The following is a 27,801-nucleotide window of genomic DNA, read 5'->3' on the forward strand; positions in this document are numbered from 1 at the left end:
AGAGGGAGACATGTGTGTGTCTGTGAGTGTGTAGTCAGAGCTAAATAAAGACCAAGATGTCGACCACAGCTGAGTATGACTGTATAGTGATCGGGGCCGGCGTCCAGGGCTCGTTCACGGCCTATCAGCTGGCTCAAAACAACCAGAGGACTCTTCTGCTGGAGCAGGTGTGTCTCTCACTAAACTTTCTAGTGTCACGTTTATTAGGAAGCACCAGTCAGTGAATGCAGATGAACATTGGCAGCTATTCAGACAGTGTATGTGGCATTAGTTCGTGATAAGAAAGTATCATGATTCAAACATTCCTTTGTCACCGAATAATAATAATAATAATAACAATAATACATTTGATTATTGTAGCTCCTTTAACACATTACCTAAGTCAAAAACTGGAAAAAGCTAATAAAAGCAAATAACATAACATAAAATATTCTATTATATAATAATAACTATTAACTGAACTACTTTTCCTCCCAGGGAAAAGCTCTCCCACCCACGACCTGACTATTACCTTTGACAACTCCGTGTTAACCCCCACCCAGACTGATAGGAACCTGGGTGTGACACTTGACAGCCAACTCTCCCTTACTGCCAACATTACTGTAACAACACGTTCCTGTAGATTCATGCTGCACATCAGGAGAACACGCCCCCTTCTCACTCAGAAGGCGGTGCAGGTTCTGGTCCAGGCCCTGGTCATCTCACGCCGAGACTATTGTAACTCCCTCCTGGCAGGTCTACCTGCTAGCGCCATCCGACCTCTGCAGCTCATTCAGAATGCAGCAGCTCGACTGGTCTTTAACCTAAATTCACTCACACTACTCCGCTCCTCCGCTCCCTTCACTGGTTACCGGTGGCTGCCCGCATCCGTTTCAAAACATTGGTACTTGCGTACCGTGCTGCGAACGGATCGGGTCCAGTCTACATCCAGGACATGGTCTAACCTTACACCCCAGCCCGTTCACTCCGCTCTGCTTCGGCCAATCGGCTTGTTGCTCCCTCACTGCGAGCTGAACACTCAACAAAATCACGACTGTTTGCTGTCCTGGCTCCTAAATGGTGGAATGAGCTCCCCAATGACATCAGGACATCAGAAAGTTTACACATCTTCCACCGCAAACTAAAAACACACCTCTTCCGACTATACCTTGAATAAAAGTTTAAACTAACAATTTAGTAGCACTTAAATGGCACTTACTTTTAGCACTTTGTAGTTTGGCTTTCTTGAAGAAATTGTACTTTCTTGATTCTTGTTCTGGGTTTGTACCCTCATGGTTGAATGCACTTATTGTAAGTCGCTTTGGATAAAAGCATCAGCTAAATGAAATGTAATGTAACCCAATTATTATTATTATTATTATTATTATTATTATTATTATTATTATTATTATTACTTTAAATGTTAGTGGAACTCATTTATTGTAAAGCATCACTTCTGCAAAACTGTTTTTGAATTGAAAAAAAATGGAATGACTACACAGTCGCCAAAGATACTGTACACCCAGTATTAGGACCATTTAACATAATTTAAAAATTAAATGAAGCAGAGAAGAGTCCTGTAATAACTCACGTGTGTGTGTGTTAGAGAGAGGTATCTCGGGAAATATTTTCGTTCACCTTGACCTTTGACCAGTCAGCACCAAACATGTATCATCTGCAGTAAAATGCTAGTTTTAGTGAAAATCCATCCATTGCTTTTTTGCGTACACACACACAGGCTCAAAAACAGGTTAATAATCTCCATTGTTATTCTATTACATATGACAGAAACAACACAACATATTTTGGGCCATTGGTGTCTTGCCCAAATTAAAGTTGTTTGTTTTGACGTTGCGTTCATCTTCTCCAGTTCGTCCTGCCCCACACCAGAGGGAGCTCCCATGGCCAGACCCGCATCATCCGCAAGGCCTACGATCAGGACTTCTACACCCACATGATGGAGGAGTGCTACGAGCTGTGGGGTCAGCTGGAGAGGGAGGCAGGCGTCAAACTGTACAGGTAAGCAGTCAGCAGAAACACAGAGACAAAAACCCATTAAATAGAACATAACAAAAGCTTCAGCGGAACGCGGAGATTTGTCACATTCAAGGTGCTATGTAAGCACAAGAGTCGCAACTCAATCCACGGGAGCCGTAAAATTCACGACTTTCTCATTACCTCCAGCGTCACTGAATCACCCCTTGACAGCTCCCATGCCTCTGAATGTAGGGCAGGGGCTTTTTCATTTCACTACACCTCTGATTCTCATTCGGGGAGCAGGGAGGTGTTTGTGTGTTTACAAAGATGACAGTGGCATCAAACTGTGGCCATGCTTCCAGCAGCAATGTAAGTTCCCTGGTCTTATTACCTCTGAGCAGCCGTATGTGTTCTTACTGCCAGCTAAATAACATGGACTCATTATTCATGGCTCAGGGTAACTGTCCATGATACTAAACCATGCCCACATTATGCTCCCTAGAAAAACCGTGCACCTCCCTGTCCCCCTGCACCCATCCACCGCTCATGACTGATGGGTCCACATCTTAAAAGCCACCTGTGCCCTTGGGCTGGCAAAAAAAAAAATGTCTGCATCACAATGAGAAATGTCTGGGCTGGTGTGAGTAATGCCTCCCACTTCTATTGCTGCCTCTGGGACAGATGGAGCCATCGAAACAGCCCCAGAGCGCAAATAAAATCTACCCAGCAGCCATTTTTATCTTCTCCACATACGTGACAGCCTCTGGTGACAGCCGATCCCCTGCTTTAATAGGCCAGACTCATTGAGGAATAATATTTACAATCTTACACATGCCTGCCTTGCTTTTGCTTCCTCTGTCACACACTCTCATACACACAAGCACAAAGGCACGAGACACGGTCATAAAATATACTAATGGATGGCTGAAGCCTTTAGTCTGGCGTGTCTGTGCCTTATGGCTACCGACAGATGTCGGAGCAGCCCTCAGGAAACACTGCTGGCAAAGCTCAAGTCGGTCATCTATCAAGCATTACTAAATTAGACCCTATGTTTCACAACCTCTTAGTCTGGGAGATGCTGTGATCTGCTGTTTTACTGTTCACCGGACATTTGATGTGCAGTCAAATGCCACTATGAGGATTATTATAAAGGTTAATTCCCTTAATTACAACTGGGCTCTTAGTTATGCATCATATAAGGGCCATTGTAGGTTCAAATAAATTGCACACCCAGGCGGGGGTAGAAGGAAGATATTTACATATCCTGAGATTATTAAGTCATTAAAACTCTTCCATTCAAATGACTATTTCTTCAAAGGGCTAAACTTCAATTTCCTTATTCCTGAATCTGAAAGCAAAGTAAACACATTTTATGATATCATAGGATATCAAAGTTATTTCTCATAAATGAATGACTTTTATGTCAGAAAAGCTGTCGCAGTATTACTCCCTTCCCCAGCTCAATAGTATACGCTAAACAGATGTCAGGCTAAGACACACAAGCGCTCCCAGGAGAATTAGATGTGAACAATGCAGACTCTGTTTTTCATCGAAACCCAACAACACAAACAAAACAGCCACGTCTGCAGCCACGTAGCTTTTTGCTTTCTGTCTGAACACCCACTAACCTCCAGGTTAAAGAAAATCATGGAAGAGAAAAGTAACTACTTTTAAGATTACATCAGTTTCTGTGTTATCCGTTGCAGACTGACTTGTTGTTTTATGACTGATGTTTTTAGTTCTAATGATAACAGTAATTACCCAATCGTCTTAATAAACATCATTCAAAATGCTCAAGGCCTGTGTGACTGACCAACTCACTGACAAACATCATCATCCTTCGGCCCACCTACCAGCGAGCCATTTATAAACTCTTGCTGATGCACTAGCGTCATCACATCAACATCTTCCCAGGTGCCTTCACCTCTGTGCCTCCTTTTCTTTTTCCCTGGGGGCTTTTTCTGGGCAGGTGAAAGGCTGCGTAAAGCCATTAGCCTTCATGCAGGGGAGTCGTGAAGAGAAGCATTGTGGAATCAAACAGATTGAGGGGACATAGCATTAGCATCTCTGCTTCCAGTTGGCCAAGTGAGTACATAGGAGGGTTGACCTAACTGACAGTATTACTAAAGTGACAGTCAAGCATATGTCCTTCATACTCTGAGACCCGAACATTAATAACTCTCTCTCTGAACATTTCAGCTGGTGTGTCGGAGCAGAAGGCTGGTGTTTGTTTGTGTTTTTGTTGTCTATTGCACCAGCACCTCACTGTCCTTTGTCTTATTTCATATTATTTTCCGAGGATCTATAGGAAGGCGGAGGGGGGGTTTGTGAGGCAGAACCTTTGTGTCGACATCCTTGAGTCAATCCACCCAGCTCCATGAAGGCAATACTAACTGACAGCTCTATTCAAGACTCTGCTTCATTGTTATTCCATTTTCAGTGTGAACATGAAACAGACAAAGGATGAATAACCAGAAAACTAATTTGCGTGTCTGTGTTGAAATATGTTAAACTCAAGGTTCCTTATTAGCCTTTAAAAGAGCTTTCTACTTGATAATGACAGATGACTGATGACTGTTCTTAATCAGGTTTTATCAGGTGTCACCACCTGACCTTTTACAAGACATATACTTAAAATTCAATTAAAGCTATATGTATAAAATTATATATCAGTAGTTACATGATGACACATGAGCTTTTTATTGTACTCTGAATCTGAGATATGGTTGAAAACTCTGAAAGAGCTAATTAGTGACCTTTGAGTTGTAATTAATTGTCAAGTATACTGTTTACAAGGTCAGAATGAAGCCAATACCTTTACTATTTCTTCAAATCATTACCAAACTAGCCCCCCAGGCTGAATATGTGCCCTGGATACATCTTCCCTGATTTTTTTAGACAAACAGGACTCCTGCTGATGGGACCAGAGAACAGTGCGAATTACCAGCAGTTTAAGAGCACCCTGCAGAAAAACAAGGTTCCTATGGTGACCCTGACCCGTGACAACTTCAGCCAGCACATCCCCCATGTCAACCTGGCTGAGGGAGATGGAGCGGTGGTGGACGTCACCGCTGGAGTTCTCTACGCTGACCGTGCACTCAAAACTGTACAGGTACAGCACTGATGTCGTTGATAGAGCATTGGGTGTGTTAGCTCCAGCAGCTGGTGCCATGAGTATAGGCTTGATGTTTAATGGGGGGGGGGGGCAGACACTGATATGCTCAGTGTCTCATATCTCTCTCATGTTTCAGGTGTATTTCAATCAAACATACATGGATGTTTGTTTCTGGGTTCGTGGCAGAAAGCCTGTGTTTCTCTATCATGATAAATAATCTACCCTACCCTATTTTTTTTTCCCAATAGCAAAATAATACCTTTCAGAGCATGTGGAAGTGATGAAAGATAAAAGAAGCAAAACATTTTCTGATTTCATGTACAAGCACGCCATAGAAAACTGGGCTGAGAAATACCCAGACGTGGATAATTGTTCATATTTCATGGCCATTACTTGAATCTAATATTAGCTCATACCGGGAGTATCTTCAGCAATACATCCACATTACTGTATCCTGTCAGCACCGACTGAAAAAGCACTGGAGGAGAACAGAGTCATCTGTGGCTGCCAGGTCAAGCAACACTTCTTTGTTGTTTCAGCGAGGTGCCACATTCAATCGACTGGACAGATGTTCATGTGCTTTTTTGTGGAGCAGCTGTCGATTATAAATTAAAGCTTGTTGTGATAGACATGTATTAGATTAGTAGATCGTTGCTTTGTGCTCTTTCATGCCATGGCTTGTTAATCGCCCCTTGCCTTTAATATTATGTCTTAATGAAAGTCAAAATTGATCTGCCTTGTTCCATTATCTCAGGGTCTCTTAATGTCTTCTCTCTGTCTGTCTGTCTGTCTGTTTTCATGGCTCCAGAAGGGACACAGCCAGTGGTCGGAGGCATTATGATTTTGGGTTGCCTGTGCATCAGTACATCCTGTTGCTGTGAACACGATATCCCAAAACTGCGTTGGGCGAATTTCCTCAAAATCTGGTCCAAACATTCACTTGGACTCAAGGATGAGATGATTCGATTTTGGTAGTTAAAAGTCAAGGTCACCAGGGTCTCACAAAATATGTTTTTCTAAAACATGATATCTGAAGATCAGCTTGAGGGAATCCTTCCACATTTGGCACAAACATGCACTTGGACAACAAGATTAACTGATTGAATGTCAGTGGTCAAATGTAAATGTTGTGGTGACCTTGTATGAATCTGAAAAAATATATACATGTAAAGGGACCCTGCACTGGTTAATGGAGGCATACAACCCTAGTGTGTATTTCTAGGCTCTCTCTTCAGGGCCAGCTCTGGTGTGTTTTACTGTATCTAAATTATGCTAAGTTTTCATTAAGAACAATGCATTAGCAACAAGAGCGGTGTCTCTATTATGATGATCTAAGGTAATGATTTAAAGGACATGGAGAAAGTGCATTTAGGCTTTGTGCAAATCCTCTGTATTTAGTTTAATGGCAGAAAAAAAAACATCACTGTGCCAGGCACATGGTTCAAAAGGGTTGGACTTGGTCTTTTAACTTGTAGTGGGTGTGTCTTTGGTGCAACATGTTAACCAATCGACTGTCATCTCTCAATCTCTTCAAAAGCCTGGTGGGAAAATACTACACCATTGACTTCAGACCACGGTTTTGTCAGTCAGTGGTGCAGTATCACTTCAGTGTCCATGTTTAGCATCTGAGTTTAGCATGTTAGCATGCTAACATTTACATATTATTGCCAAGTCATGTCGTTTTGGTCAATGGTTGTCATTACCGTGTAATGGACCAATGGCAATCTTGGTGATGGCGCTAGATTCAGGGCCAAGTGGTGAAGATTCATCCTCAGAAAGATACTACAACAGTTATGTGAATTTTACTAATTGTCCATCGTTCCCCTCTAAGTAAGTTGGTGACTTATTTGGACCTGAGAGAGAATTTAACCTTCAATGGGCATCAATGGGGAAATCAGGTTTCTGTAATCCCCTGCTCCAATCACAAAACAGGGTAAAACAGTCTTCTTGTACAAGTTACTTTCATCTGCGCAAGACAAATACGCACAAGCATGTTTTACTGATATAACTGATATTATCTGACAGTCAATTGATGTTTGTTGTTCTTGTTGATGTTTGTAGCTGTCAGCATGTAAAACTGCTTATTGCAGTTTTCATAATTAAATTTCTCACTCTGGAGCAGATTGCATTACGTTGTGATTGTAATAATATAATTGGACCTACTAAAAAAACAGTTGGCAGGATAATTTGCACATCTGAGAATAAAAAAATAGTAACTTTAGGGAGAAGTGCCATTGTAAACAAGTTAAGACAAAATTATTCCACCTACTGTCATTCTTCTATGACGTTATTCTGCAATTGTATTGTGAAATAGACACAGTATACTGAACATATATTCCTCTTGTTATGTTGTGTAAATGTACAACTCTGTTGCAAGTCATATGAGTTTTATATCGTTTTTTAGTATTTGAACAAATGCATCCAGCGAGCACTTTCTTAGGTACACAGTTGTAATACATGGTAGTTCCCCTCTTTGCCTTAGTTCTTCATGTCGTTGATTCCACAAGATGTTGGAAAATATTCTCTGAGATTCGGCTCCATGTTGACATGACTGCATCACATCATCTCTGCAGAGTTGTCAGATGCACATTGAGGCTGCCAAGCTCCTGTTCTACCACATCACAAAGGTTTCTCATTCTATTCTGCCCTCTCAACAACAAGGTGTTTCCATCCAGAGATCTGCTGCTCACTGGAAGTTTCTTTTTGTGTTTGGCTCCATTCTGAGGAAAACACTAGAGACTGTTGGGTGTTGGATGTTTGACACGACCCTTAACTCAGGCTTTTGATTTACACTCCTGCCACATGATCATTGGATAGTTTCAAGCAGGAGTATAGGTGTCCCTAATAAAGTGCTCAGTGAGTGTTGTTTGTTTATCAGCACTGACACCTTCATCAGGTGGACATCTACTTATTTTGGTGAGATTATCTACTGATAATGGGAAAATAAGTTGTAAAAGAGGACAGCCCTGTTCACTCCCAATATGTTAAAGCAATTGTGCATGTAGATATAATAATAATAATAATTATAACTTTATTTTTTATAGCGCTTTACAAGTGACCCGAGGACTCTTTACATATTTGAGGGAGAAGGACATATCTAAGGTGACAGAGACAAAGAGAAGGGCAGATAGCATCAGACCAGGTCATTTGCATTTTTAAAAAGATGAGTTTTGAGTAGTTTTTTAATGTCCCAGTGGATGTGGCATTGCAAATCTCTATTGGCAGAGCATTCCAGTGGGGGGAGGGGGGGGGCCATGCTTGATCCGTCTCCAAATGTTCACAGTCTGGTGTTTGGCATGGTGAGCAGACTCTGGTAAATTTCTTGTGTATATTTATTTTGTCCTTATTCATTATATTTTAATTTTGTTATTTAGTTCTTTAGAAAATAGGGTGATTAAGAAGTGATAATTGAATTATCAATACCATTGTATTTGAAGGATTTAATAACATATAGGTTAATAATGTATAGCATTGGAGCATTTTCATGAAGACATTTTCTGTCTGTGTCTTTCCCCAGGGGCAGTTTCAGAAGTTGGGTGGGATCATAAGAGACAAAGAGAAGGTAACAGACATCGAGCCTGGGCCTGTTGTCACCGTGTCAACCACTGCTGGTGTTTATCGAGCCAAGAGTGTGGTGATCACCGCTGGACCCTGGGCTAATAGACTGCTGGCCCACACTGGCTTACAGCTGCCACTAGAGGTACTCACATTCTTCAGTGCTTAATATGCAACACTTTAAACAAAGGGTGAAATTATCATACATATGAAATGATACCCAAAACTAGGTCTATAGTATCTACATCTTTAGAATACAGTCCACTGTGTGATCATTTTACAACATCTACAAAACACTGCGGGTTTTCAAGTGGACACATGATCCATAACTCAACCTAAATAGTTAATTATTATATTAAACCTACATGTTCTGGTCAAATGCCATATTTATCCTAAGTAGCTTGGGAGTGACACAATCTGTATACTGTTAAAACAGCGAAGGAAAACTATAACAGATTCATCAGCAACAGCTTCCCTCTCTGCTAATTGCTAAAATGTTTTTTTATTCCAATTCTCCATTTCTTATTAAGTATAGACAAACAGGATGAGCATGATGCATAAAACTGCAAACACAAAGACAGAAGTGAGTATATGCAGTCTGCACTCTTTTAACCTTATCGTCACATCTAGTTCACGGGAGGACCAGAAACAATAATTCAGGTTGAGAATTTGACTCCATCCCAGGTGACACTGTTCATATAAGCCACCAAATGTCTTATTTCGTTTGCCAGCCGTCTGTGGATGTTACAGTTACTAAACTATTAATGAATTCAGTCTCTATGTTTATCTGGGAAGAAAAATGTTCAGATTACAAAATACAAAGATGCAGCACTGGCCAACAAGCAGCTTATTATCTGAATACTGACTTTCCAAGTTTCAATATACGGTTTGCTCAGTAGGAATAAGCCAATCAAAGCACATTCTCATGTCCAAGGTGAGATGCACAAACAATTGGTCAGATTCTTTAAAAAGAGAATAAAAATCATTGGAATTCGGTGTTCAGAGCCACAAAAATAAATCTGACTATGTTTAGTATGGACATCTGACTTTATAAAGGTAAAAGGCACTTCCCCAAGTGACAATGGCACTAATGACATTATCAAAGCTCACACACCAGCTTGACTAGTTTCGCACGAGTCAAACTTTAAATCCTCAACTGAGGTTCCTCACAGCATTGACAAAAACCAACGTGCAGGTAACCACGAATCCAAATGTATTAAGCTCATTTGATATATTCTGTATGTGCAATATGAAATCTCATATGCATCAATAAACTTACAAAAAACTAATTATAAAAAAAAATAATGGAAAATATAAGTTATTATTATTATAAATGTCCATTCATGTTTGGGAGTAAAGTAAAGTGCGAACATTTGGATTCAGCCACAGTCAGCAGGGCAATTTTTTCCATCTTGCAATTTGCCACATATTCTGAAAAGAGAAAGTGATGGGAAAACAAGCAGACAGCTGTTAGAGTGGAGAGCTGGAGTTGATATTGGAATTGCATTATTCAGGCTCGCAGCAAGCTGGGGGGGTCTGGGGAATGCCATGCCTGAGTGAACTGGTAGAAAAGCGCAGGCTGCGAGTTCATTGGCTCGCCAGAGTACTACTGTCAGAATCTTTATGGTCCCTTGGAATGAGTGCACGGCCGACTAGTTCATTACACTGAAAGCTCCTGAACAATGTGTCCTTATTATTGCCACCTTCAGATGGACGTCATTTGTATAACCATGCTTACATTTCATTAAAACCTAATTCTCACTTACTGCCGCAGAGCTGCTTTTGTAATCGCACCTTTTATTGGTGAGAAAACAAGAAACCGATGAGGCGGATGCAGTGTAGGTGGTGTTTTGCATGATTGTATTTTAAGGTTTAACCAGTGTGGAGTTTTAGTGCCGATACCAAGCTGCTTATTTTGTCCCAGTGTGTGTTCACTCAGGTTTAACTAGTCAAGTGTTGATTAGTTGTACAACAAATGTGTAATGACTCAGGGGGGTGATGCTCGTGCTGTCTATATCCCAATCAGGCAATGCAACTTTACAATAGTATAATAATACCATTTTATAATGAGAAACTTCAACCCTATGATGATGAATGATTGGTTAATCCAAATAAAAGTAAAAGACAGACAGGGAGCCTGATCTCTCTACTGGTGTCACCATCAGGTCAATAATTCACATCTGCAAAAGTCATGAGCACATTTCATATCTATGGTCCCTAATGGTTGTATTGTGACCTGTGACCTTTCCTGTTCTGCACAAACACAAAAACCTTAAAAAGGAATAATAGAGCACAGCACATAAATGCTGCTCAGAGGACGAAGTCTGTGTATTCAGGACACTTCTTCAGGACAGAGGGAAATAGAGGGTGTTCTATTCTAATGCACGAGTCGTGTGTTTAATCGCCTCACCTCACAAGGACATCAGCATCCTGAGTCAATCAAATCAAGTGGGTCTCTTCAAATTACAGCAAAGCAAATACTGTAAAAATAAAGAATTTGAACTTACCCTTTAAACATACAAGTAACAGACTAGTCAAAGGTCATTTGAATAGTTTTTGTTATGTTCATATATCAACCATTTTGGTAACATACACTGAAAAACAATGTATATGCAATATATATTTAATACATATCAATATAATGGGATACACTATGGTCTGTCATCACATCAGTCATTATGTCTGCAGTAACAACCAGGTGTCAGTAATGGTCTCCCCTGCTTTCTCTTCTGTAGGTGGTGAAGATCAATGTGTGCTACTGGAAAGAAAAGGTTCCTGGATCATATGGCGTGAAGCAGCGCTTTCCCTGCTTCCTGCTGACTGAGTGTGAGGAGGCCAAAGAACACATCTATGGCCTCCCCTCCAACGAGTACCCAGGCCTGATGAAGGTAACAGGAACTCTGGATTACTCTGTTTACAGACACCTCAGGTCACTGCAGTGTGTTCATTTTAAGTAGACTGTAACATTGAATATTTATTTTTCATGTGATTTAATTTGTTAGTTTTTCTGGTCTATCTATGGTGTCATTACTCAGTATTAGTATCTAAACCAGTGCTGTGTGAGCACTGAGGCAAACACAGCTTTGTATTAAATGAAGGGACATGCACCCACTGCATCCAATGATTGGACTTATTATAGAGTAACAAAGCATATTCTTTCTTATGAATAACCATTGATCTTGATTTTACGCACACACGCACACACACACACACACACACACACACACACACACACACACACACACACACACACACACACACACACACACACTAATATCTGTGTGTTTCTATGTGTACACATTCTTTTATACATTGAATATCTTTAAATCATCAAAGTGACACTAGAGCACTCCAAAGTGACCCGAATTATTTTCAGTGTTTAGTCATTGTTAACTTTTGGCAGCAGTAGAAATCTCTTATCAGCTCTGCTACTATGTTTTCTCATTCTTCTCCACGGAGCTGCTTCAGCTCTGTTGAGCTTGGTTGATCAGGGATTTTGTGAGCGAGCATCCTTTGTTAATTTCAGTTGTGATTGGCTTGAGACTGACTCTGACTGTGACTCTGCAGGACTTAAACATTGTTGTTTTGCAGCCATGGCTTGAGGCTCGGGCTGATTGTCTTGCTGTGGAACAAATTGTCTCTAAAGTAGCAGGTTTCCTGTAGGCTGCAGTGATCCGTGTTTTTTATTTGCAATATATTCAGATCACTTCATGGAGGGTCTTTTTCTGTTGACCAGTGTCAGAAAATACACAAACATGAAATCTCACAGCGAAGAATTTTTCACTGCACTACATATTACACATCTGCTATCCACTAATTCCAGAAATCTCTGTTTGTCTGCATGTGGCTCACACATCTACGGAACCATTCATCTTTCGTAATTTGTGGTTTGGACACAAATGTGTTCAATATTAACAACCTTTGAATTAACAATACCAGTGCTCTGTAGCAGCAGTGGGACGCGTCGTGAGTGATGTTTATGAATAAAACTGCCTTTCCCGACCTCACAGGCGCGTTCACAACAACACTAACGACAACTGATTCTCCAGTTCAGGGTTCTGTGAACTGAGCCTTTACTCGCCACGGCTCAATTTGTGCAAGTCACTTTGACAGTTTTAAAAAGAAAGGTGCAACCAGGATTTTGTACCTGCCATTTTGATAGTTCATTGTCAGACATACATAACCCTCACAGCTGTAATCATAAACTGCTGCGATAAAGCACTGAGGGATTTGTGCATAGTTTGGTTGAGATGTTGGTGAATGTTGCCGTTGACAATGCTGCCACATGGGTACAGTTGGTCCCGACTCTAAAACTCAAACACAGCTGCAGAGTCAACTGTAGAGTGGGTTGTGTCCGCCCCAACATCCGATTAGTTACAAGAGCTGTGCTTGGTTCGATGGCACATGTCTATTTGGGGCATTATGGGTAACCAGCGGGAGCTCGCAGCCTAATAGCAGACCACATGCATAGAAGAGAGGGGGGCACAGATGGTGATGCCACGTCGTATTATTCACTGTGAGACACAGCCGCCAAAGATACTGTATGCCCAGTGTTGGGACCATTTAACATAATTTGAAAGAAAACGAAGCAGAGAAGAATACTGTAATTACTCACAATGTGTGTGTGTGTGTGTGTGTGTGTGTGTGTGTGTGTGTGTGTGTGTGTGTGTGTGTGTGTGTGTGTGTGTGTGCGGTGTGTGTGTGTGTGTAAACTGGAATCTTTTCATGCCTCAGCTCCCCTGCTGTGCCTCTAGTCTCTGGGTTTGACTGCATGCAGCATGTCAGACCATACAGAGCACATAAAAGCAACTGTGAGGGTTTGGAGTGTGTGCCACTCCTCACCCTCAGTTGCCTTTGAAGCTGGTAACAGGGGCTGAGGTAAATAATGCAGTCATGTGATGATATCATTTTGTGCCTTGTTTCTGACTTTACCTCACACAAAACTTCACCTGATTAGTTTCTAAAATATCCCCATTCACTGCTGCATAAACAGAGCGGACCTTGACCCACACACTGGAAACATGACTTTTTATCATTTAAGAACATTGGTCCCAGGTAGATGGAGAATATTAGAAACACACACAAATATATATATATACACAGTATATATGTTCTGATTTCCTTGTTGTCTTAACCACCTTTACCAGAAGCAGGGTTTTGTTTCTGCCCCTGTGTGTGTGTGTGTGTGTGTGTGTAACAATTAACAATTTCTATTGATCAGAAAATGTGTTTTCATTGTACGATGTCATGAAGAAGTCACAAAGAAGACAGAAAACTGAATCATTTCCCCTCTGACTCCTACGTGACTACAGACGAGACTTAAAGCTTTTATTGATCGTCCTCTCTGCTCTGTCACTGCACAGATGCTGCACCTGCTGCTTAGAACAGGAATGGCTCTGCTGTGGACATGCTCTCTTAAATTATGGTGGTGGTGGCAGTGAATATCAAGGCTTGCACAAAGACCATAGATGAATGAATTCATAAATGCAGAGTGTTTGTTAAAAGTAAATATAGGCATGCAAAAGCATGGAGCTATAGAAATTCTGCAACAGCACACACCTTACAACACATTGCTTATAAATAATATTGATTATGTCATCCTTTGTGTAGATATCTTACCACATGGGCAGCGAAACAGACCCAGACCAGAGAGACAAGCAGACGGACAGGTCTGATATTGACATCCTCCAGCGCTACATTGCCCGCTGTTGGCCTGGCCTGCTCCCTGAACCTGCAGTGGTGGAGAGCTGCATGTATACGGTGAGTATCAACACAGGATTCCACAGCGTTCGCTCCTCCTGATCCATCAGAGTGTTTGAGCTTCAGAAGGTTAATGAATGTGTCGTCATCAAGGAATGCTCAACAACACTTATTTAATGATATGTAGATAGTTAGTGTGAGTGAGAGTTAAAGGTATCCTGTTTATTCAAAGACATCTTATAGTAAGTAATTTGTATTAAGGTTAAGATTCAAGATATTTGAAAATAAAAATGAATATTTAAAGTGTGATAGGTAGTTTGTTGTAGGCTTAGCAACTAGTGTTGTAAAAAGAACACAAGTGCACTTACTTTTTACTCAAGGTTTATTCAACCTTTTCATATCTCTGTAAGGTTTACAACTGGATTTCTTGGCTCGTCTCACCAAACTATTGTTGCGTCTTCTCTCTCTGTATGCAAGAAAGTCAAAGTGCTTTCTCGTTAGCTGTCTTCTCTCTGACTTCCAACTCAACCTTGGTCAAATACTGCAATAGAGAAGAGGGGACTCAGTATTATGACACAAATATGTGGTGAATTTAGATGCCAGAGCAACTTGCAGAGCTCCAGACCTCGTTGTGTTGCTCATGAAACCGCCGGTAACAGGACTGCATCTTCAACAACAGAGTTCATAATGAGTAAGAGTTTATTACTGAGAAGTTAATTTATATAAAACTAGTTCAGAGCCTGTCTTTAACATGCCTGTAAGGCATGTTCAGACTTCTAGCTTGTCAGCTAGAAGTCTGAAAAAATCTTCAGACGCAAGTTCACAACTTTTCAAAATAAAAGCTCTGTAATTCAGCCTGATGCAATGCATAAAAGCAACTAAACAAACATTGTACTTTTACTATGAAGACAGCTTGCCAAATCACGACAAAATAGAATTTGTACTTCTTTGGGTAGTCTAAAATAGATGTGCCAAGTACAGGCACACAGACGTTTGTGGAATTCGTGGGTAGATGTGAAAGTGTCAGGGCGTCAGTATTTAATTTACTGGCGAATTTTACTCTCAATGCCGTGCTCAGGTGTTAAGATTCTGTCTAGGGGATGTGTGTGTGTGTGTGTGTGTGTGTGTGTGTGTGTGTGTGTGTGTGTGTGTGTGTGTGTGTGTGTGTGTGTGTGTGTGTGTGTGTGTGTGTGTGTGTGTGTGTGTGTGCATTGTGCAGCCGCTCTACCCTCCAGCAACACAGCGAGCTGCTCACATACTGAGGCTGGGGGAAAACATAATTTCTGTGACCTTGTCCAATGGCAGTGAAAATCCTGACAGTCACGCTCTTTTCTCTCTTAACAGCGAGCGTGGTGTTCCATCACCAGTGATTGTTAAGACAGGACAGGGAGTTAAATGACACGTGTCTCTGAAGTTCTAATAAAATGTTGCGTTCTGTCAGAGGTCATTATGTATTCTACGACGGACTCTTTCATGCCGTTAAACACATTTTACACATCACCCACAGAGACACAAAGAGAGATACAGCTCTAAAGGCCACATGGCCATATGGAGAGAGGGAGCGTGTGTCCTCTTCAAACAGTTCCAAGGACATTCTGCTTAGTTCACTATTCATGTCTCCATATAGCGGAATGAAGAGGCAGGAGAAAGAAGGCTGCGGTACTCTAAAATAAATATGCTGCATTGCTATTACTGAACAAGAGCATCAACACAGTCATATTCTGTGAGATCCTGCTGCAGTTCTAAACCTGAACAGTTTGTACTTTTCAAAGCTGGATCTGAGTGTATCGGTTTCTCCTTGACACTGTGGGTGCTGTCATTTGAATCTGTGGCTGTCAATGCTGACTCTTCATGTTCTGTTGTTTTTGCAGCTAACGCCTGATCGTCATTTTGTGCTGGACTGTCACCCCACCTACAGTAACATTGTGATTGGAGCAGGATTCTCAGGTACAACACAACCCAATCAGACAAGGTGTTTGTGTGTGTGTGTGTGTGTGTGTGTGTGTGTGTGTGTGTGTGTGTGTGTGTGTGTGTGTGTGTGTGTATTGGATCAATTCAAGTCTGATGGCGTTAGATGAAAAGTCTGAGATTTGTTGCAGCACATTGTTGCCATTACGGTTAAGTAGTGAAGTCAATAAGATACTGGTAGCTATGACTGGTACCTACTGGTCCAAACAAAACTGCAGCAAATGTCTGAGCTATAGCAGAGAGCGAGAAGCAGAGAGTCAGACCTGGTAGCTACTGCTGCTGGTAAATGTGGTGGCAGTATGCAGCTTTTGATTGTGATCCACTAGTAAACTGAGAGAAGAAGAAGAAAGAAGGAGGAACACGACAAACTTAATGAAGCACATGGTGATGCATGGGATACATGTGAAAGCAGAGGAATGATCTGTATTTGATTGCTTGCGTGACCACATGCAAATGTTTGGAGCTGGAGTAATTTGCTCTGTTAAAAGGATAGTTCACCCAAGAATGAAAATTCTCTCATTATCTCCTCACCACTATGCCAATGGAAGGGTGGGTGAAGTGTTTGAGTCCACATACAACTTTTGGAGTTTCAGGGGTAAACAGAGTTGCAGCCAAATCCAATACAATTGAAGTAGCTAGCGATACTCACAAGTTCCTGCGAGAAAAATCCATGCTCAAAGCAGGGGCAGGTTCTCTGCACAGTTCGTCCACAACAGCAACAAATCCTCTGCATTATTCAAGCGAGAGGTGCAGCAGCCTGGGGTGCAGCAGGCAGAGGCAGGAAGTGACGTATTAACTCTGCTGCCGAGATCACGTGATCATCTTTACAGCACCCCGAAGGAGACTGTTGACTATGCTTTACATTTGTTATTTAGAGGAATAGCTGCATATCATCAGAATAGCAGTGATATGGAATGTTGTATTTTCTCAAAACAAATCCCCCTCATGTACAATGAGAATCATAAAGGACCTTAAATTGAGCCTTGTGGTACACCACATGAAACATTAGAAGAAAGAGGAGGAAATTATCATTTTAACTTAAATGGATCTACATCGAAAATGTAAATCAGTCAGGAGCCTTGCGCTGAACGCCTGCAACTCTTTTGAGATGCATTATGAGATGTCAACCACATCAAATAAAAGCTCCAAAAATAGAATTGGAAGTAGACTGTACTAGTAATATATCATTTGTTATCCTGAACAAAGCGAACACAGTACTACTGTGGCAGCCCCTGAAAACATAATGGTTAAAAGTTGTGGGAGGCCAACTTTCTACAGCACATTTTATATGAGTGATAGTTTTGATATAGGCTGGAAGTTTTAGAGTTCAGTTGGGTCTAAGTTTGGCTTTATGATTAATGGTTGAATTTCGGGTTGCTTAAAGTGGGTGGGACATAGCTGCCCTCTAGAGATGAGTTTATCATAGATAAAGTACTGGAGCCAACTCAAATATTGGTTTGGGAAACTACGAAGCAGCACTTGGGAATGTGGGAAATTACAGTATATTAAACAAGGAAGGGAGATTCTAAATCACTTCAAATTGCATTGAGGTCTTTATTTATTTGTAGGGTTTGATATGTGAAATCCAATGTTACTTTTCTTGATAGGACTGAAGGAAATTATAGAGTTTTCACAAGTTCCTGGACAGTGAAAGGTAGTTGAATTCAGTAATGTGTTTACTGTATCAAATAAATCCTTGAGTCTGTGAGCGCTTTTGAAATAATCTCTAAAAAGTACATACTTAGTACTTGCAGCTTTGTCAACAGGCTGTTATTTGGACAGGCAATTTCTACGATGGCAGGGTTTTCCCTCAGTCTCTGGAAGGCTTAGGTGCTGCGGTGGTATGGGTGTGTGTCTCTGAGTGTGAGTAAAACTGTGTGAAAATATGCATCTTCTCTTAAATTTGGAACATTATCATGAAATTATATATAAAAATGCAAAACGGGTTGTTTAAGGAATTAAAGGGAAACAGATGGATTCATTGATGGAGTTCCATGTCCTGAACTAATCCTTCATGTCAGTGATACTGGTACATTTGAGGTTAAAACATTGATTTGAACTGCACATTTCTCACCCCCCATAATAACTTGACTGTAACAGAGTTTGGCTGCTGAACAAAACCTTTGTTTGGTTGTATGTTTGTGGACAGCTCAGTGTCCCAGTGGCCACTAGCTGACTAGTTACTCTAGCAAGTCGATTCCGTTCTCCCTCATTCCTCTCACATAATTATTTTCTCTGACATTTAACATTTTCCAGACTTCAGTCTTTCTGAGCTCATCATCTGTGACAGCCTGACTCTTGGCTGTTTGACAGATATTATCCCTGGTTCATTCCTGCAGTAAATGCAGAGGGAGACACAAAGAACTTGTTTCCACTACTCGTGAATTTACAGAACATTCCCCATCAGCCCTCAGAATAACTCCTGCAACAGAACTAACTAAAACCGGTGCTGATTAACCATAGACTGACTCGAAAACACCCACTGGCCCAGCAACATAATAAAACTACAAACAATTCATAATGTAACACGAGATCAGTGTTCACATAACAGTTTCTGTTTTAGTCAACTGACAAGTAATTGTGTAGTTCTTAAAAATAAGACAACCCTAGTTATTTTAAAACTAACTTTCAGAAAATAACATTGTTTTATGTGTCACTACCTAATCCCGTCTTTTTTAATTGTTTTTTCCTATTGATTTCGTTTAGGTTTGAGCAAAATTGCTGAGGTGCTGCCGCTGTTTTACAGCCAATAATCTGTTTTTTATGTCTGTATCTGTGGTCTGTTGCAGCGTGATCTTCAAATTGCTTTTAAATTGTTTCATATTGTTTGCTTTATCTTGTGAAGCACCGTGTTACTGTGTTTTGAAAGGTTCTATATAAATTAAGTTTATTATGAGTTTATGATTACAAAGGTAAGAAGAACCATGGGAGTTCATACAAGACCTATAATCAGATTTTTTCGTCCACTCTCGCTCTGCTCTTCTTCACTCTCGCCGAGCAGAACCAGTGAGATGGTTGAATGAGAGCTGAGGTTTGACCTTGTGTTTCCTTATCTTAAAGGGGTCTAGAGAGAACAGAAGATGTGTACAGATGGTGTTATACACTGAGCAGCTGTTCTGTGCCCGGACCAAAAGAGGAAAGAGTCAGAGAAACAAAGTGCAGGTGATGAGTAAAAATGAAATCAAGACAAGTTACCTATAACAGTCAGACATTTAAAAGTGCCATCTTTTTGCAAGGTGCTGCCTGGGACTCAAAAGTGCTGAATAGTTTTCTTATTACAGGTTCTTGATATGTGGATCAGGTTATCTGAATTGGCAGCACTGGGTAATTTGAAGCTCCTCTGGGGAAAAAAGACCTGGTGGAGCATCCAGCCATCATTAGCACAGGTATGCTGAGCAGGATGGGGTGAGCTGGGGTAGGGAGGTGTAGCCCAGGCCCCTTGGAGAAATGAATCTGAGTGGAACTAATAGTCAAAGGGCTTGGGCTCAGGGGGCATCATTTAGTGATGCACTGTTGATCTTGCTTAAGGCTATTAAATCTACAAAAACAGGTTCACTGATAGCTTCCATGACCCAGGCTGAATGTGGGTGGAGAAGTGTCTTCTTTCCCAGAATAAGTTAAAGTTGTCAAAAAAGTGCAGGCGGCAACTTTTTCACATGGATGAAAATAGATAGATGTTCAAGCTCAGTAATCAGGAGAACACTTAAGCCTCTGTGCACCTCAGAAAGTGGCCAGAAAATAAACATGGTGTAAAAGAACATTGTGTTTTTATAATTTAAGAAACATAGCCAAGATTAAGTCTTTTATCTTACGTACAGACCTGGAAAAATCATTCACGCCCTTATTTCCTCTCACCTCGAATACTGTAACTCCCTTTTTGGTGGTCTTCCTCCGAAATCAATCCAGCGTCTACAGTTAGTCCAGAATGCTGCCGCTCGGCTTCTAACACAATCCAAATAATGTAACCATATCACCCCTGTTGTAGCATCCTTGCACTGGCTGGTCTCAACCAGGGTCCAGTGGTTTGAGGACAAGGGAGATGAATAGAACAGTGTGTTGTGCTCTGTCACTGCCAACAACCAAAGGCTGGTCACTACTCTCATCAGTGGATATGGGACCTACCACAAGCAATGTCTGTGAAGCTGGAAGTCAGAAGGGATTTTCCACCCTTACACATTTAGTCTTTCATAAAACTGAATCCCATACCTGTTACCTTTATCTTCAACATTTGGCAACATCATCATACAGTAGATGGCAAATTTTCACCATGTTCTGGGTTTGGCTGGGGCAGTGTTTTTGCCAGAGAGGGAACCATAATGGAAACAGTCTGGTATCTGGACAGTAAGTAACAGTAAAACTAAATAGTAGAAAATAAAAACGAATGATATAATCAGTAAAGTCGCTCCTAACATACAAAAAGGAAGAATTAGTTTTGACTTGTCTTCAATTATTTCATCCACCCACATTAAGAAAAATTCTCAAACACGTGTGTTTTAAAACAGACAGAAGCTGCAGAGGAAGTGGCGTTCCACCAACCGAGAGGATTTCCACTTAACCTGGAAGGGCAGTCCAAGAACGTACAAGAAAGCCCTCTGAAATGCCAGACGCTCCTATCATTCATGATTAATAGAGGAAAATAACAACAACCCCAGGTTCCTCTTCAGCACTGACAGAGTCACAGCTCTACTGATCCATCTATTCCTCTAACTCTGAGGAGCCTTGATTTCATGAACTTCTTTACAAATAAATTATAACTATCGGGGGGGGAATAGCACAGATACATTGTCCAGTACAGAAACCTTGGAACCAACTGCAGCACCAGATTTATATTTAGACCATTTTCCTTCAAAAAATCTTTCGGAGCTAGTTTCTTCTTCTCAACCATCAACTTGTCTTTCTAAGGTCTCGACCTTCTATGTAAGATATAATAATGTATATAAGATGATGTATATTGTGATTTGGTGCTATACAACACAATAGAATTGAAATTTAAGTGCAATAGATGTCACATGTAGCAGAGCACATCAACAAATTAACAATATTTACAACATTGATGAGTGAGGTGTATCAATGTTTAAAGAAGTTATACCCAAGAAAATGTCTGACAGAGATGAAGAGAGCAGTAATGACAATTCTAATGACAGGTATTACTAATAGCATATTGTATATCTGAGCAATTTAGTCGTAATCCGGATCCACGATCAGCTGCCACAAATGATGCTCAGAATATATAGTATTAGAATACAATAGAATAGAAAGCCTTTATTGTCATTGTATAATGATATGTATACAAGATATAACACATTTCATACACATTGTATACAATATACGTATGACGTACATGATTATTCCACAGTCCTCAGTTCACCATAGTTAATAAAATAGGTGGTGAAGTATCATTTTGTGCTTTGACAGTTTTGATTTAGAGTTCGAATGTTCCTAGGAAAGAAACTGTTCATGAGTCTGGAGGGTCGAGTTTTTAGTGACCAGTAGCACCTTCCTGAGGGCAGCCGCTCAAACAAATAGTGGCCAGGGCAAGAGCGGCCCTTGACAATCTTTTGGACTCCAGAGAGTAAGCGGACATTTGCAATGTCTTGGAGTGAGAGAAGGGGACAGCCAATGATTTTTTGTGCTGTATTTCCTTTTTGTCGACTGCAGTCATACCACGCTGTGAGGCAGTATGTCAAGCTTCTCTCTATTGTGGGGCAGTAAAAGACCACCAGCAGCTTTTCAGGAGGGCCTGTAGTCAAAATGAAAATATCAAAATCTCAACCAGACAACGAGCAGAAAAAGACCTTGTACACCAAGCACGTGCTGATGAGTGTCAGCAGCAGCCACATGAATCTGCAACACTTGTTCCTCCTCATCCAGGTAGAGCAGGGAGCCAAGTGGCCCAGTGCACAGAGGAGTGTGTGTGAGGAGCTGTGGACGTGTGTGTATGTGTGAAAAGCTCCAGGGTTACAGGTACATGTCTGTGCATGTGCATGTGGGTCAGAGGATCCAGATCACAGTCTAGGATGTATTTTTGGACAGGAGAGAGAGAAAAAAAAGGGAGAACAATAGATGATAACATCATCTGCATAGAGAATCAGGGCGTTAGATAAAATGGGTAAGAATTAAAGATTTATTATCATTATTGATTTCAGCGTGAAAAGTTGGTGCTAACTGCAGCAGGCAGGTTTTGTGTTTGAACTTGCTGGCAGACCAAGCTCTTTGTGTGGAGTTTGCATGTTCTCCCTGTGTCTGTGTGGGTTTTCTCCAGGTACTTTAAATCCTCCCACAGTCCGGCCTTTCGTTAATTGGTGACTCTGTTGCGTGAAGGTGTGAAGATGAGCATGTATCGCTGTTTGTTTCGGTATCTTAGTCTTGTGATATGCTGATCACTAGCTGGGTTTGGCTCCAGCCCCCTCGCAACACTTAGTCTCTTTTTAGGCTAGGTTGCACAAAAACTACACAATGGACTTTCACAAAACTTGAATCAAATGATCTGGTCAGGAAAGAACCTGTAATATTTTGTTGTGGATTTGGATCACACAATTTTTTTTTACTTTTTTAAACATTACACGATTTAGCGGCATTTTGCAACATTTTCACAGTTTCCCCTGCTAATTATTCATGGGTAATGATTAAAAAATCAGGCACATTATGTGGACTAATTTCTATGATTGTGTGAAATTAGGGCCTTGACAGAGGTATGTGTTCTACTGAGAGCCATGAAGTAAAAAAAAAATGGAAAAGAAACATTTACAATTAGAAATAAATGTTACAATGGGGCTCTACAAATAAAAATGACAACCTACAGAATCGGTTGTTGTTGTGTGTTTACAAAATCTAATTGAAGTGTTTACCAAATCTAATTTTCAAGAAAAGAGTTTTTGTCAATTTATTTCATACATAAGCCAAGTTTTATTTAGTTGTGCCATGTGCCAGCTGTCGGCACCATCGGACAACCAAGCAGCCCCTGTGGTGCTGGTAATTTGTCTACGGCTAGCATCATGGTGGTGGTGAAAGTCGGGAGAAACCACCACAGTCCCATTATGGCCTGCTTTGAATACGACTGTGTCACAGATAAGAGCAGGTGCCTCATACAGGGAGTTGATAAAGTATGTGGAACACTTCTCCAGGGGGAAAACCAACGAATCTGAAAGTCCTTTTGAAAAGCTCACGCAGAAGGCTAAGGCAGCTGCTGGTTACTTAATACAAAGGATCGCCACAAACAGGAGGAGGGTGTTTGGTTGAGTCAGCTGCCACAATGATCCACCATCTATGATCCACCATCATGATCTATACACTATATTTATATAGCACTTCACAAAAACAAGTTAAATATTTATTCACAGACATAAAACTGACTAAATGGATGATGGTACAAACAGACAATGTGAGCAATTGGAAGATCAATATAAACTATAAAACTGAATATTTTACTTCTTGGGAATACAACTGACTTCTTGATCTGGGCATAGGGGAATGACTGAGGTTTAGAATCCTTGATTAATGAGATTGTAATATTCCTGAGTGGCTCAGGAAACAGGGTCTTACAAATGAAAAACACATTTTTATTTGATCACAAGTGGCCGTGGTACAAGCCGTATAATACCCTCCAAAATTGTATCTTTCATTATTGAGTCCAGTGAGGCAAACCTTAGCCCCCACAGCATCCATAGAAATCCTGGGATGTATAATGTACGCCACACACACTGTTCATTCTGCCATGAAGAGGACTTTCAAAGTCATCAGTTAGCTTTACTGTTCACACTACACAGCTTATTGTCTTGTGATCAGGAGTCACTGTTATCACGGCGCTATCACAGAGCGGCAGAATATCCACAGGGTCTAGTTGGACACACCAAGCCTTCCAAATATTCTAGGGACATAGATCCTTAACTTTTAATTAGTTCTTGTCCATTGTTAAAGGTGGAATTACATTCAGTGTGTCCTGGCACTTTTCCATCTCGTCACGCCATCATGTCCTATACTTAATTATGTCTGAAATTAATAATTTGCTCACAATTCTCTACTTGCAGTGGAGCAGGATAACGGAAGTAGAAGTGTAAAGACCCACCATACGAATGAATTGCATACTAATGATTTAGCTGTTTCTGGGTTCTTATGGGTAGTGAATGTTTGTCCGAGCCTGTTTTCACACCCAATGAAACAAGAGCAACGTAAAGCCATTTGGTTCAGCGGGGGGGGGCTGTGTCGCTATAGTGATTTGCCCTGGTCACATATTTCACCAGGAGATTATTCTGGATCGTGTCAAAGATAGGTGAGGCTGACAAGAGAGAATGATCATGCTGAGAATATTCAAAAGTCTTTTTTTGCCTATAGAATATAGGCAATGGGCCTCACTGATACTTGGAAGGATAGTAAGGAATCATTCGGTGAATTTCAAGACAATTTGACTAGATGTTTTCAAGATATGTTGGTCTAGCGCCCGGGCCAAAAACATAACGAAGCAGCGTAGCTGGCAGTAGACGCTCCGTTGCTGAACTGCGTCCGGTGTGACAGGCCCACGACGCAGTAGAACAGTGCCCCAGCCGCTCTGCTGCCGTTCTGTGTCCAGTGTGCCCCGGGCATAAGTCATTAAAGAAGTCATATAATCATCATGACTCTCAACATGATTCCCATCAGAATTTATAGAGTAGATTCTGCCAGATCCTGGTGCTTCATATCTCATGATCCATTTAGTAAGAAGAGGAACAAATGAACAGTAGTCACACTAATTGTCAATTCACACATCGGATTCTCCTGAATTTCTAAAGACATAATACTAAGAGGCCAGGCTGATAAAGTCTGTAGAAACTGCAGAGCATCTCAGTCTGACATTTGTGTTCACACGTGCACCTCCTCCGGAGAAAATAGAGTTCAGTGCATGAAAGCAGCTTTAGTGCGTTTCCACCACCTGTAATTATCTCTACCAGACGTGTGTTTAGCAAAGTCATCAGCTCTGTGAAGCTGTACTTGGGCTTTGCAGTGTACCTGTGTCATCAGGCTCACAACGATGCTGCTGTTTACCAAGTATGTTAAAGGTGTTGACTCGTTTAGTGTCTTAGCAAACTAACAAAACACAAAGAACAGCTGAGGGCTGTGCAAATGTGGATAGTTTTGTCAATTTAGAAATAAGCAAACTATTAGATTAGAGAGATGCTAATTTGACTTCACTTAATGAAAGCTGAACAACTAAAAATGTGCAATTCATCCGTGACTGTCTGCATGGGTATCCCTCCATTAGTTGAAATAATTGAATTTGGCCGAAGTGGTAGCCTGCAGTACTGGCAATAAAAGTCATTCACTGGTAAATAAATACATCTAAATGTCTTTGTTTGTTTAGTGGGTTGGTTTCTGATGTGTGTTAAATATTATCTGAACTGTTTGTGCTCATTCTCCAGCTTCTCAGCAGCGGTAGCAAAGGAGCTCAGAGCCACACTGGAGAAGTTCACAGGGCTTATCCATAATACAGAAAAAAAAGTGTGTTGCCTTCCTCCCCCTCCTTCACAATGTGCATTTGTCATCAAAGCCCAACACAAGTGCTTTAAAGCAAGTGCTGGGGGGTTGCCATGGCTACAAAGTCACCCTGTGGGTTCGGCCATCTATTGAGGTTTTCCATTCTCCTTCTCTGGCGAGATGAAAATTCACGTGGCCAAACTGTCAGAGCCAAGCTTTTATGACTTCAAAGCCAGACAGAATCCAGGGGAGCTCAGAGACCTTTGTCAGATGGCAACGAGCTGCATTCCTCAAGCCCCGTTGACATTCACATTTTTCCTCTCAGACCTTAACAACAGGGAAAGTCAGGCTGCTGCATTTTGAAAATAGATGCTTTCTCATCTCAGTCCCTGGGCTTGAGCACATGGAACCATTATGCAGAGAAAGGACAAATCATCCTTATTTAGATTTTGGTCCCAGTTCACTAAAGTGAATAGATGCTCAGTGACAGGCATTGCAGCAGCGTTTCTTTTCTTTAATGCATTCATTCATGTGGGGCTTGCATCCATCGACTCAGACCAAGGCCCGCAGATGCAGACTATTCATAGGCTGCCTACAAGGTGCAGGGCAAAGTCCTGCTTACATTAATACAATCTTTCATCTGACATGGTTTGATGACCTGTGTCCTGTACACACTTTGCCCATCATCATGACTTCTCTTTTCCAGGTCATGGCTTCAAGTTTGGACCAATCATCGGCAAGCTCCTGTGTGAACTCAGCATGGGAAAGGTGCCCTCCTATGACCTTTCACCTTTCCGAATCAGACGCTTCCAAGGAAAGACCAAATCAGCTTTATAGAGCTGTTGCTGGAGCATCAACATGTCATCGTGTCTCGTATAATTCTAACTGAGATTGTCATGGTAATTTTACACTGCGATGTTAGTTTAATCGCACAGTGGATCCACACTGATCACGGATCTTACCTGTTTATATTTTATGGCTGATCAGTTTGTGTATTATATATGTATATACACAAATATACATAGTGGTGTCTATCTTCACACAAATTATTGCACATTGACTTTATTAAAAGTGCAATTTCCGTAGCACCTTCTCTCTGATTTGCGGTGTAATCGGATTCCTCATGAAGTGGGGAAATGGCTGCATAAGGAGCTGCAGACCTTGCATATCAAGTGTAGACTCATCACCACTATTGTTTTAACACTGTGCAGTTTCTGTGATATGCTCGGTGCACAGTGCTATATGATGCTTTAATGCTATATACAGCTCCCATTATACAGACTTGCTTTTGAATGGATGACATAAGAAATAATGTGTGGAAGAAGTCTAGTTGTTCTCCGAAGCAACAAGAATGTTGTTTAATTTACCAGCAATAAACTAACACTGCCTCAATTTTAACCGGAAGATTGTAAAAATTTGTCGTGCAATTGTAAAATCACCCATTTGAGACATATGGATGGTAATAAAAAAGCTATATTCTTATTGTCCTGTATGATTTCATGTGTTCGTAAATTACCCTCGCACTTCTCAGCATTCACCACTTAGCCAACTGAGGAGATGGTTAAAAAGACATAAGCCCTCAAGCCATTAGTCCATGATTCAGAGGTGGCCTATTGCCTGGATCTATTCCTCCATGTACTGGTAAACATTTAAATCACTGATCAGTCGGCCTATTACAATGGATGCCAAGCAGGGCCATCAGCAGGAATGGGAAAATTATGCAGCGGAATGGCTGAGATCAGTGAACCATTTGCTCCTTTGCCTCAAAGTGACTTCAGATGGATTGGAAAGGACCATTATGCAAATTGCAAGAATTAGAAATACATTTAACATGCAAATGCAAATATTCAACCACCAATAATCATCATGCAGGGCCAACTAAAACGCCTAAGTCCCAAAATGTGTCGGACACCTGATTAGAGCTCGGTCATTTCTCTCAGGTTCATTGTTGATAATCAAGCCCACTTACAAGAAGAGGAATCCTTTTTTTATCGAAGTATGTTTATACAGGAAGTTTGACCTCCACGCTTAACCACAACCATCCAGCAGCTGTTGAAAAT

The 27,801-nt window shown here is 41.0% G+C and overlaps 1 protein-coding gene across 1 annotated transcript; it reads left to right on the forward strand.

The window, feature by feature from the left end:
- On the forward strand, positions 1 to 27,223 carry pipox (pipecolic acid oxidase). Its single transcript, XM_035155048.2, has 8 exons — positions 1 to 167; positions 1,850 to 1,998; positions 4,855 to 5,068; positions 8,589 to 8,771; positions 11,362 to 11,514; positions 14,237 to 14,386; positions 16,198 to 16,273; positions 26,448 to 27,223. The coding sequence occupies exons 1-8, from the start codon at positions 57 to 59 to the stop codon at positions 26,576 to 26,578; spliced, it is 1,167 nt and encodes a 388-aa protein (XP_035010939.1). The 5' UTR covers positions 1 to 56; the 3' UTR covers positions 26,579 to 27,223.
- The last annotated feature ends 578 nt before the right edge of the window (positions 27,224 to 27,801 follow it).

This window comes from Hippoglossus stenolepis, chromosome 4, assembly GCF_022539355.2.
Source record: "Hippoglossus stenolepis isolate QCI-W04-F060 chromosome 4, HSTE1.2, whole genome shotgun sequence".
Classification (NCBI taxonomy): Eukaryota; Metazoa; Chordata; class Actinopteri; order Pleuronectiformes; family Pleuronectidae; genus Hippoglossus; species Hippoglossus stenolepis.